The sequence below is a fragment of the Mastigoproctus giganteus genome, chromosome 1 (genome assembly GCF_048544385.1).
Source record: "Mastigoproctus giganteus isolate SK-2022 chromosome 1, ASM4854438v1, whole genome shotgun sequence".
Classification (NCBI taxonomy): Eukaryota; Metazoa; Arthropoda; class Arachnida; order Uropygi; family Thelyphonidae; genus Mastigoproctus; species Mastigoproctus giganteus.
The window spans coordinates 208,253,353-208,266,846 of NC_143575.1; the positions used below are offsets into that span (position 1 = coordinate 208,253,353).

The 13,494-nt window shown below is 35.9% G+C and overlaps 1 protein-coding gene across 6 annotated transcripts in view; it reads left to right on the forward strand.

The window, feature by feature from the left end:
- LOC150091482 (tight junction protein ZO-3-like) overlaps positions 1-13,494 on the forward strand; it is a 549,427-nt gene that overhangs the window by 460,928 nt on the left and 75,005 nt on the right. For all 6 annotated transcript variants that reach the window (XM_090375872.1, XM_090375842.1, XM_090375863.1 and 3 more), the window contains exon 22: positions 8,388-8,460. In XM_090375872.1, coding sequence (XP_090231998.1) covers positions 8,388-8,460 — 73 coding nt within the window. The remainder of the gene's footprint in view (positions 1-8,387; positions 8,461-13,494) is intronic.

Genomic DNA, 13,494 nt, shown 5'->3' on the forward strand with positions numbered 1-13,494 from the left:
AACAAGATGAATTATTCCGAGGACCGCAACTTCAAGAGAATCAACAAAGCGACGAAGACGAAAACGTCGATATCAATGATCCCCTTACTTGGCCTGAAATTATAACTAATTAATTTAGAATGGCTATCAAACAAAATGGCGTGACACAAGTAAAAAACTACGATTTTCCGAAAGATAAAAATAACAGGTTTTTCTGAAAATTAATGAATGGGGAATGTCAAGAACGAAGGTGGTTACTCTACTCAAAGTACAAAGATGCCACATTTGGTTATGTGTGTAAGTTATTCTCTTCAAATACCACTTCTCTGTGTTTAACTGGACTTAACGATTGGGTACATTTAAGTTTGCGATTACAAAGTCATGAAAGATCAGAATATCATTTACAAGCCATGTACAAATTGTTACAACTTGAAAAGAATTTGAAACTTGGAAACACTACTGACAAAGAACATGAAAAAAGAATTAAAAACGAAACACAGCATTTAAAATGTGTTTGTGAACGAATAGTGGCTGCAATTTTATATTTATCAGAGCATAATTGGCGTTCAGGGGCAGTACCGATGCTTTATATAAACTGCACAACGGTAATTTCTTAGATCTCATAAAATCACTTGCAAGATTTGACCCAATCATGAAACAACATTTGGATCGGTGCGTAGAATCAGCATCGCGTTCCTAGTTATCTCATAGAATACAAGATGAACTGATTTCTGCTTAGGCTAAAAAAGTTAGAAAGGAAATAATAAATACAGTTAAGAAAGCTAAGTGCGTATTTCACAATTTTATTAGATTGCACTCCAGACGTAAGCCATCAAGAACAATTATCTGTTATTTTAAGATATGTTAATGTAGATAACTCTGAAAGTGATGTGAGTATACAAGAACGATTTATTTGTTTTGAAACAGTAAAAGACTCAACAGGAAAAGGGTTATCAGCCAAAATTGAAAGCATATTAGAAAAGGAGGAATTAGATTTAGGAAACCGTCAAGGACAGGGGTACGATAATGGAGCTCATATGAGCGGTTTATATAAAGGTGTGCAAGCACTTATCCTGCAAAAGAATTACAAAGCACAGTATATGCCCTGCGGAAGTCATAATTTGAATTTAGTTCTTGGAGACATTTAAAAATCATCTTCTCTTGCAAATTCATTTTTTGGGACTTTACAAAGCATATATAATATTTTTGCAAGTTCTGTGAAACGCTGGGATATATTAAAAGAGCATTTCAAACATCTTACTCCAAAACCACTGTCAGAAACAAGGTGGAAATGTCGCCTCGAAAGTGTGAAATCTGTGAGATACCAAGTACCACAATTTTCTCTACTCTAGCTTTGAAATACCTTTATGAACATACCAGTGACATGAAAACGAAATCCGAAATCCAATCAATCAAAAATAAACTTACTTCATTTGAATTTTTATTAAGTTTGGTCATTTGGTATGACATACTGAATGAAGTAAATATTGTGAGCAAGATATTTCAAAATTCAAATATAGATATCGGTACTGCAAATTCACATTTAAAAGGCCTTTTAAATTTTTTTGAACAGTATCGTGAATCGGGATTCAAATCTTCTATAATAACTGCAAAGGAAATAGCTGAAGAATTACAAGTGACATCTGAATTTAAGAATCAAAGGACTGGACGAAAAACAAAGCAATTTTGTTATGAAGGAACCGATCAGCCTATTTCATCAGGCAAAGAATATTTCAGAATTCAATATTTTCTAGTCATAATCGATAGCGCGATTATTTCTTTTAAGAAAAGATTCGAAATTTATCACGAACATGAGACATCATATGGTTTTTTATATAATTCGGATAATATTCAAAAACTGACTGAAAACGATCTTAAATGTTGCAAAGACTTAAATGCGACCTTGCAAGATGATATTGATTGCCTTGATTTATTTAATGAAATCAAAATTTGTTGTCGAGTTTTGCCTTCCAGGATCACAATATTACAAATATTACAATATTTACTGAAACATAATTTATTTGAATTGTATCAAAATTTTGTTACTGTTTTGAAAATTATATTAACCTTAGCAATTACCATCGCATCTGCAGAAAGATCTTTCTCAAGATTGAAAATAATAAAAATTTACTTGAGATCTAGCATTAGTCAAGAATGATTTACCTTCTTAGCCATTTTATCTATCGAATCCGAAATAGCCAAAAAACTAAATTATGATGATATTATCAACGAATTTGCTATAAAATATGTAAGAAAATGAAACAAAAATCACACCTTATTCGATTAAGTTGCATGCCAAATTGTATTTTATAAGTATATGAAGCAATTATTTTCCTTATTTGATTTATTAAAGATTTTTTTGTGATTGAAATGTTAATTTTATTAAAATAATTTAATTATTTATCATTTTCATATAATCCTTACTAAACCAATTTGTGCAATGTAATAAATATCAAAATGCAATAAATTATTTTGTTATACGAAATTTGTATCAAAGCCCCGCAAGTCAACTTTGCACCGGGCCCTGCTTTTGATCGGGCCAGCTCTGCCTGTTCCAGCAGAGTTACATCCTTCCTAAAGTGTGCTCTCCAGACCTGTATACAGTACCAGCTGAGGCCTAACCATAGCCTTATACAAAGGGATAATCACTTCCTTGCCCCTGCCATCCAAGTTTCTGTGTATGATTAACAAAACACCATGAGCTGTCCTGGCAGCACATCTGCATTGTTCAGAGAATTTTATGTATGACTGCACAATTACTTCCAAGCCTTTTTCATTCTCCACTACCCGAGCGTAAGGTTCGAGCCCGTCACCACCAAATACGGAGGATGCGGAAAGGGCAAGGGAATGACCACCGCATATTCCCGGAGCAATATGGCCTTAGTTGCTAATGCTCCTAAAAACCAAACAAACAAACAAACAACAAACAACAACCCGAGCGTAGTACCACACAGTTGATAAGTTACTCTGGTGTTACTGCTACTCATGTGCAGTACCTTGCATTTGTCAGTGTTAAACTTCAACTGCCGTTTCTCAGCCCATTGACTGAATTTTCCTAGATTTTGTTGCAGTAGCTCACCTTGATAACCACCCTGCCAACCTTTGTATCATCTGCAAACTTAGACATTAAGCATGATATACTTTCATTAATATCACTGATAAATATTGAAAACAACAATGGACCCTGGGAAACTCCACTAATAACATTAGTCCACAACGAGCAGTGCCCACTAATAACCACTCTGTCTTCTTTCACTTAACCATCCCTTTATCCATAGCAGTTAATTGCCCTTAATGCCACATTTCTCTGGTTTGTTTAGCAGTCTTTTATGTGCAACAGTATCGAAAGCTTTCCTGAAATCCAAGTATATGATATAAGAATTATTTTTTGCATTCAGTTCCTTGGTCACTGCATCACAGTATCCAATCAATACTGTAATCAGCTTGGTTAAACAAGACCACCCCCTGACAAATCTATGCTGTGATTGCAGCATAATTGCATAGCTGTCCAAATGGTCCTGCATTGCTTCTTTCACCAGTGATTCCATTATTTTCCTTGTTACAGACATAAAGCTAACAGGTCTGTAATTACTCATGTTGCCTTTTGATCCCCCTTTATGAATTGGGGTTATATTCGCACCTCTTCAGTCTATAGGGACCTCCTATGAATCCAAGTATGCTCTCATAAGTAATTTTCTACCTCCCTTAATATAATTGGGTAAATTCCTCAATGATTTCTCCTCTTTCCTTTCAGTTATCACAAAGTCATTTAGCTCCTCCTAAGAGTTTTATAAACTTCTGGCATCCCTTACCCTAAAGAATTCCCCATGTCTATATAGATGCAAATATAGATGAATATAGATGCAAAATACCTATGCAATCTGTCCACAACCTGAGCAGGGTCATCAACAGTTAATCTATAAACATCAAGTGATCCAAATCTTTCCTTCTACTGTTAATACAACATAGAAGTCTTTGCTGGTTTTCTTTGCCAGAGACTTCTCATAATCTGCCTTGCCTTAGCTTGCCTAACTTCCTTTGTGACTTGATTATAGACTAATTTATATCTACCATAGGCTTGTGTATCTCCTGACCATAGATATGCATCCCATGCAGTTTTCTTCTCTGCTACATGTCTTGAATAGTTCATCTGACCTCCATTTAGGTTTAAGCCTTGAATGGTATTTGTTTGTTGGTTGTTTGTTTGGTTTTTAGGAGCATTAGCAACTAAGGCCATATTGCTCCGGGGATATGCCGTGGTCATTTCCAGACCTTTCCACATTTGGTGGTGATGGGCGCGAACCCCGGTCTAATCAAGAAGCGTATGCTATGCACTACTGCTCCTTCCCACCTGGCATGAAAAGCCTAGTAGCTTCTTTGATTACTTCTTTGAATGATTCCCATTTAGAATTTGCTGTTGGTAACATCATTAGTTGATTCCATTGCACAGCGTTTTAAAAACTGTCTGAGAGACCACTGTAGTTGCCATTAAAAGCTTTTCCCGTTACTCTTGACAGGAATTATGTTTTTAATTAAATTCCACATTAGTACACTGTGATCATTGCCACCCAGTAGTTCTTTTACGTGTAGATTCTTAATGCACGAAGAATGACTAGATAAAGTCATTCTTGATTTAGATAACCTGATCAAGAGTATTGCTTCCTCTTGCTGGATCTCTAACATGCTGTAGGAAACAGTTAAAATCCTCAGTTATGAGACATTCTTATTTGCTGGCCCACTCTATTTCCGTGTATAGCTGTTTGGTATACTTATCACAGTCATTAGGCCTATAACACACTCCTACTTTTAATTTTGTTTTCCCAGTACTTATATCACACCAAACTGACTCAACATTTCACTTGTCACCCAAATCAACTGGATGCACTGCCCTAGATTGAATATTCTTCTTATCTAAGAGCACAACCCCTCTCCTTTCCTGTCTCCTTATATACATTGTACTCTGCATATCAAATTCAGCATCACTTGTGTCTGAGTGACTGTCTCTCCACTATTCTTACAATGTCTGCATTTGGTGACTTAATCAGTACTTCAGATTCATCAATTTATTTACAATGCTCCTAGCATTAGTATACATGCACATGTTCTTACTCTTAGTTACTCTAACACAGTCCATTGTATAGATAGATTGCTGACTTACTGCATAATGGGGGGGAATAAAAAATATATATACAGTAAACCCCCGCTATTCGCGGGGGTTACGTTCCTGAGAAATGCCACAAATACCAAAAACGCGAATACTGAGTTATGGCTCCCACAGTAATAAAGGGGTTCCATTCCAAAGTATGAAATATATAAGAAAAACTAGTCTAAAATTTTGTCTATGTATGTATTATATGTACCTTCATAATATGACTATGTACATAGACAGTACATAGTGAAATGCAAGCATATGGCATCGAAATGAAAATAAGAAACAATTTAATATTAAATGTAATATTTATTAGAAATTTCAAACCAGCGCCTTTGCTAGCTAAAAAACTTATCCTGCCAGTGCTATCACCAGTTTTGCTAAAGTGTTGATAAAGGAGTTTTGCCTTTTCACGAATGATGAGTGAAATTAACGGAATTTTATTTCGAGTTCGGTCTTCTATCTATCCACAGATTTAAAGCCTTTTCCATTTTTTCTAATTTAACATCACGAGTTACAGAGCAAATTTTTGAAGCAATTAGCGCGTTTTCACGGACACTATGGCGGATTTTTTCTTCCGATTTCTTGATTAATTGTACTGTTGACTCATTGATTTTATAATGTTTTGCCACTGAGGAGACACTTTCACCATTAGAAATTTTATCTAATAACTCAATTTTATTCGCTAATGTCATCACCTTCTTTGATCTTTTCACATTTCCCTTGTTATTCGTAGCCATATTTTTGTACGGGTTAGAAAGAACTTTCCACAATAAAGTCACTTTCTTCCATTAACACACTCGAAAAAGTCTGTTTTACACTGCAAAACGGTAGATTTATCACTTTTGTAAGCATATCAATTTATAAATTGATAAATATATTCAATTTATAAGCATATAAATTAAAAGCATACGACGAAACCTTCCATGACAAGTGCATAACACATAATACATACTGAACAAGGATTAGCGAGAAACATCCACGCTCGCCATTTTGTCACTCCTCTTCCCCCACCCACTGAGCGCTGTTTTGACCGGGAAAGATAATTTTAGCCACGCCCATGTTTTTTTACAGCAGAAAAGTTTCACAGCACTTTAAAATTCACATTTTATACTAAATCAACAACCGCGAATAGCGGGGGTTTACTGTATATATATATATATATATATATATACACACAGTAAAAATACATGCCATAACTTCAGGAATGGGTTCCTCATATGTAGATAATAAAAATATTTTATACCAACATAGTTCCGGAAATGCTTGGTTTCCGAGTTTTGTCTATGACACTTAACTGTTCACATCACCTTATAATAATTTTTAAAAATGGCCACCTTCTGCCTGAATACAGGCCTCACATCAACGTCTCATGGACTCACGAAGACGATGCCAAATTCCTGGAATGTTTCGTATTGTCTCACAACCCACCACAATTCGATTGCGGAGAGTTTCGACATCAGCTTCTGGAGTCAAATACACCAGTGACATCAACAAGCATGCAGAACATCCAAAATCTCCTCCTCTACTTCAGAAGTCGTAGATCTTGGTCATCCTCTGTCGGCAGCACGAGGTTAAAGGTCCCATGTTCACAAAGGCGGCAATGGATACCTTCAAACGTTTTCCCTTCTGGACATCTTCGTTCTGGGAACCATTCGTGGTACAAATGACGAGCCTCCAGAGCATTGCCATCCGCCAAACCGTACGTAAAGTGCATATCAGCTTGCTCCTGATTTGAGTACATGGTCAGAATGGGAAAACCACCAGATTCTGTCAGTACCTTGTGATGAAGGAAATCACCTGTGGGAGATAAGACATTCCAGTTAATAACTCGGGAACCAAGCATTTTCGGAACTATGTTGATATAAAATATTTTTATTGTCTACATATGAGAAACTCATTCCTGAAGTCATGGCATGTATTTTTGAGACCCCCTGTATATATAGTTGTGCCCCTGTATCCGTGGTTAATTACAGAAAAAGAATGAAAAAACTTAACACGTACTACTCGCATGTCCAATATGATGCTGCCCTTTATTTTTTACAATGTCGCGTATGGTTTGGTCACCAAATATAGCTTCTTTCCTTCTAATTGACTTATTAATTCAGCCTTTAATTCTTATAAGTCACTGTATCATTTAGGTTTTTTTCACATTCTTTCCCCTATCATCAGCCTTTAATATTTCTCTTTCTTACCATTCCTTTTCCTACTAGTTTTGGCACAGTGTGTTTTTTATACTTCAATCTGTTGGCTCTTTTTCTCTTGCTTTATTTCTTCAATGTTAAATATGTGTGGATATTTAACATTTTAATCTGAATATGTGTGGGGTCTGAATAGCAATTTTCTGATAAGAGTGGGCTCTGTGGAGGTCTCTCCCCCACCAAAGAATTTTAAAATTTTGTAAAAATGAAAACTTTGTTACATAAATTACCTAAACTATAAAACTGAACCTCAGCTGTAAAAAAAAAAAAAAAAAAATCTGTAATCCATTTTAGAAGTTGTATTTGCAAACATTAAAGAATTCATCATTTTAGCTTCTCAATCAATTCTTCATATCCGAAGTATAAAATGAATATAGTTAATAGTATTTATCCTTTAACAAACATTTTATTTAATCATTCAATTTTCCATAAACATATTATAATTTGTTTATGGAAAATTGAATTAATAATGAATAATTTACAAAAATTAAACTACTTATCCATAATTACATATTATATCCAGTTTTATCAATGCAATTATTTAATGCAGTCCCTGAACTTTATCAAAATTTTTGAAACTACCCTTATTTTTTGTAGCTCACCAGTGAGTTGTGATCCACAGGTTGCAAAACATTACTCTAGATTCTGGATTTGAATTTGAAACAATTTCTTCAATTTCAGCTTTTGTAGACTGAAATTGGACAAATGAGGTAACAGGCACAATGTCTTCCTCCTATTTTCAAAACTATTTTTGTGCTATTATCTGTTATAAATTATGTCTACATTTAGTTGGAGATAGAGATAAGAGATGGCAGTATGTCAAAAAATAAATAAATGAAATAAAATAAATTTGCAACAATTCATCATCAGTTAACAGAAATATTGTAAATTATCTTCAAAACATCTAGATAGGTTTATCTATGTATTCTCCAGAGCCTAAGCATGAAAAATGCAGATCTATGTATGTACTCCTGAAAGGGTTAAGATTTAGTGTACTTTATTTCATAGCCATTAAATGATATATAACCAATGTTGACAAATTATATAAATTTATTCAGGAACCAAATTCTCCTTCTAAAGCAGCAGGGCAAGAATATAAAGAACTTTCAACTAGTCCCTTGTATAATTCAGGTAGGATTTTTGAATATTGTTCCTTGATCCAAATGGTATATTAAATCAAAAAAATTATCAATATAAAAATATTTTAAAGTCCTAAAAACGAATGTTAAATGTGTTGCCAGTCCTGTGAAATATACAGTGGATAATAGTTCCCATTTTAATCCCAAGAAGTAGTATGATGTTTAGACCTATTGCAGTATAAACTTGCTCACTCTGCAATTTCTTTAGTCTACCATTCTAAATTATATAATTATTTTAGTTTTGAAGACTAAATGCACAAGGCATAATGTAGATAATTATTTTAGTATATTCGTAGGTGCACTACTTTTATCTGTTCAAATTTATCATTAGCTCATAAGCAAACTACTTTTACTTCAAATTTAATTGTTGTTATCAATAAACTGATGAGAATTGGCAGAAAGCAATGCCATCTGTGTGAGCATTTTGAGTTTGTTTCATCCCCCTCCTCTCATTTGCAATGTTTCTTTTGGTTTCTTTGGTATACCCTATTTCAGTTTTAGGTCTGAAATTTTTCATTTTTCCAAGGACTTATAAAGGTCATAACATAAAGTGAAACCTAAAAGGGATACATGAAATGGTCTGAGACTTGCTGCTCTACTTTGGCACAGTACAATGGTACTGTGGAGTACAGGTCTATCACAGTACAATGGTACTGTGATAGACCTGTTGAATAGACCTGTTGAAAAACTGCTGAATGACATGCCTGTGATACTGTGATAGACCTGTTGAATAGACCTGTTGAAAAACTGCTGAATGACATGCCTATCACAGTACAATGGTACTGTGATAGGCATGTCATTCAGCAGTTTACAATGTCTTCCATACTACTAATTCAGTAGAGGTACTATTGACTTAGTAGTATAGAAGTCATCAGTTAAACTTTTTCATATCTGCAGGTATGCAGCAAGTAAAGTAAGTTTAACTCTGGTGAATGCGAACCAAACAATATTTTGACAAATAGCCTTTTCTTACTAAGTTAGTATTTTCTCTCAAAATCCTTTATTTCATAAAGAGCACCTCAAAGTAAAAGTTAACAGAAGTTCAAAAAGGAAAAACACCTCTTTTCTTTAGTAACATGACTAATACCACTAACTTGCACACCAACTCCCTCACTGGGTGATACCACTCCTGCTTCTGCATGGTGGGCCTGGAAACCTTCTAGGAAAAGTGCTCACATCTGACAAAATAGAGCAATCATGACATCAAGGACACCTAACATTGATCCCTCTAGATTCACTGAAATGGCTCAAATAAACCATAAGAATGAAGAAGAACAGCAGCAAGAGTATAGAAAAAACAGATGCAAAGAACACAGAACAGATGCAAAATACACCTAGTATTGACATTTCTAACCATCCATTCTACCAGTGAACAAACAATAGGAAAACTCTCTTACTTAATTACTTAGTCGCTCCTCTTGTACCAGTTTATGCAAGGATTCACAGAGAGAATACATCTTTTCATCTTGTGATAAACTGTTCTGACCTGTCTCCAGGCCACTCCTCTCTTGGCCAGGCTATTCTGGATATTAATCTTCTAATTTCACATGTGATTTTCCTCTTGGTTGTGCTCTGAAAGGTTTTGGCTTTTTGGCTAAATGTGGAAATTGGTTGTCATCCATTCTGATGACATGGACACTATCAAATTTTGGCTTCTTGAATTTGCATTTGAAGTGGATTTACGTTTAATCCAGCCCATATAGTTTGATTGCAGGCTTGATCTTGTCTTTTGTTCTAGTCTATGAAGGTATCTCATCTCGGCAGGCTGCAGTCGACTCTGATGCTGAGAGGAAAGGGGCCATGACTTACAGCTGTATGTCAAGGTTGGTACATAGGTAGACTTGTACACAGCTAACTTGGGCCTTTAGCTCACCTCCTTCTTGCTGATAAGCCGTTGGTTTATGGCATGGTACAGGCATCCTGAGGTTGCAACCCTTGCATTTAGCTCTTCATCTATTCAGCTGTCCTCACTGATAATAGATCCCAAATATTTAGTGCCAAACCAGCCCAGTGTTTTTCCTCATCTAAGGTAATCAGATTTATGGGACATTACCATAGACTTGGTCTTGCCTGAGCTAAGACCATTCCTCTTTTCACCATAGCTTCCCGCCACACATTTCAGGTTATGTTGAAGATTTTCCATATCGTTGAAAGCAAGTTCAGTGATGGTGACAGGCCTCATCATCCAATTTCCCAACCGGAAGGGCCAGGTAAGTGCCTTGCAGTCCTTGATGACAAAGTAGAGATAAGGGGAGAGAACGTTTCCTTGCCTCATACCTGATATTGTTAAACATTCTTCTGACTTCGCATTGCCAGCTCTCACATAGTTGTGGCATCACTATAGTAACTCCAAATGGCAGCTACTAAGCCTTTAACAGTTTTCTTCTTCTTCAGCACTCAACATAACTCATACCATGGAGCTTTTTCAAATGCATTTTTACAATCAAGGTAGAAAAGATGCACTTTGAGTCAGACCCAATGGATTTCACAATCTGCTTGCTGGAGTGTAAAGATAAGATCTTTTGTGTCCTTCCCTGTCAGAACCTGCATTGGGCTTCCTCCAACTGACCCTCCACCTCTTTCCTGAGCCTCATTTCTAGTATTTGATGCTCAATATCCAATTTTCCAACCGGAAAGGCCTTACACAGTGGTGAGCTGTGAATATTTTAACAATGGGCTCGCAGTTTTTCCTGACTTTATACCGAGTAAATTTGATCGGTCATAGAAATGACGTCATCCGTAGCTTCCACTAGAGGTGCTTCCCATGCTCGCACTACTAGTAGTGTGATTAGAGCACGTGACGCATTTTTCGTGATCGGTATGATATCTCGAGTCAGGGGCGGATTTAGGGGGGTGGACAATTGCGACTTATTACCGCCTTGACCTGTGTATAAGTGATGTGTAAAACGTTCCTAGGTCTATCTAAAAAAAAAAAAAAAACCTGGTCGTCATGCCTTACGATGATAACTGGATACGACAGTGTCTGGAGTTCTAACTTTTTAGAATTTTTGAATAGTATGACATTGCAATCATGCTTCCTGAAGTTACTACTGCAGTAAGTATGATTGCAACAATACAAATATTTGTCAACAATTTCTTTTTTCATCTCGCATTTTCGTTACATTCCATTGTTAGGTTCCCCTAACAGCTGCGTACGTCACTTCAACTACAAGATCGGTACATCAATCAGTGCTTTTTACAGAGATATTTAGATATGTTGCACTCGCAAGTATACATCTCTTACTTTAGTTATCATAAATCCATTGTATCTTGTCTTCCAGAAATTATGAAAATCTGTGAATGACAATAAAATATTTACAATAAAAAAGCTCTTTTATTTCGTAATCGATATATACAAATCAAAATACCTACAAGAAATCCAAAGGATGTTTCACATAAACCATCTACTGCACATGCTCAGCACATGTGCAGCTTTTTTATTTGTCTTTTTTTTAACAACTAGGGAAATATAATGGATACATTTTTTTCATGATAAAATTTTAATATTGCAAATAAAAAATAACATGAAATATTTCCCATATCACAAATAACATAAAAACTATCACAAAACATTCCACAATATAAAAACAAATATTACATAAAAAACAAACTTTCTAGAAAAATAAATAAATAAATAAATTCTTTATTGCTAATAAGTACAGGACATGTACTAGAGACAATAATACTCAACACGGCGACATGGCCAGGAGTTTTACATTATAAATGAAATTATAAATGAAATTAATTGGCAAAAAGGAAAAAAAATACCGTTACATGGAAATTATGAGTTACAAACATGTAAATTAAGAGTTACAAACATGTAAATTATAATAATGAAAAATGAGGACTAAACGTCATATGGAGGAAATTATCCTAGTTCCACAGATGGAATCCACTCGAGGAGCATGTGACGGTATTTGTAGTCGGTAGCTAATTTCTGAAGGTCGACTCCAAGACGGAGCAGTGCCTGAATTTTGGGGAGTGCCTGGGCAGGTAGGAACCGACTACACAGTTTCAACCGGTTGTATTTGAGGATTAGTGTGGGCTCTGACCTCAAGGATGGCATAGGATTGTGCCACTGACAGAAATCCCAGATGTTTGGGGCGTTTATTACTCCTGTGTACATTTTTACTGAAGTCATTAAATGCCTACTGTCAATTAACCTCGGGATCCTGGGTACATTTAGCTGCTCAGCCATGTCAGTTGTTCTCAATTGAGAGGGTCGGCGATGCTTATTTGTGGCCCATTTCAGGGTCCAGTATTCACACGAGAACACCAGTTTTTGAAGTGAAGGCGACACAGATGCCCAAATTTCAGCAGCATATAAAATAGTCGGATAAACAGTGGCTTGAAGATATCTGGTAGTGGTTGCGGCATCGTTGGAATGAAGTAAGTGTTGTTTTGCTTTCCAGCGTAGGGTGTTAAAACGCTTCTGGAGGTATTCTGTGTGATCATTAAATTTCAGCTTCGGATCAAAATATACCCCGAGATCTTTATGGCAGGTAACCACTGGAATCAGAGTACCTAAAACTGAAGGTTGAATTATTGTTGGTTGCTGTTTCAATGAGTAAGTCATTATTGCAGATTTTGACGGGTTAAGGTTTAATCCAAACATCTTCAAGTAAGTTGAAAGAGTGGTCAAGTTCTCTGTGATGGAAGACGTAATTTCCATTGGGTTTGCAGACGGTGGGATTAAGGTAAGAAACTCTATATCGTCGGCATATATTAGAGCATCATCACGATGACTCATGAAAGGAATCAGAATCGCTGAGAAGAGAAGGCCAGACAGGACACCACCTTGAGGGACTCCTGCATTAATTTTTCTTGCAAAGTGGGTTTTCTTCAAAGTGAGGTGGACACTTCTATTCTTCAATAAGGCGGTGAGGAAAGCTAGTAGGTCTCCATTAATCCTGAAGAAGAATTGCAAGAGTCTAAGAAGGGCTGTGACATCTAGGCTGTCAAAAGCAGCTTCAATGTCAGCGTACACTACAGCTAATTCAGATTTAGTTTCGAAGGCTTGAAGAAT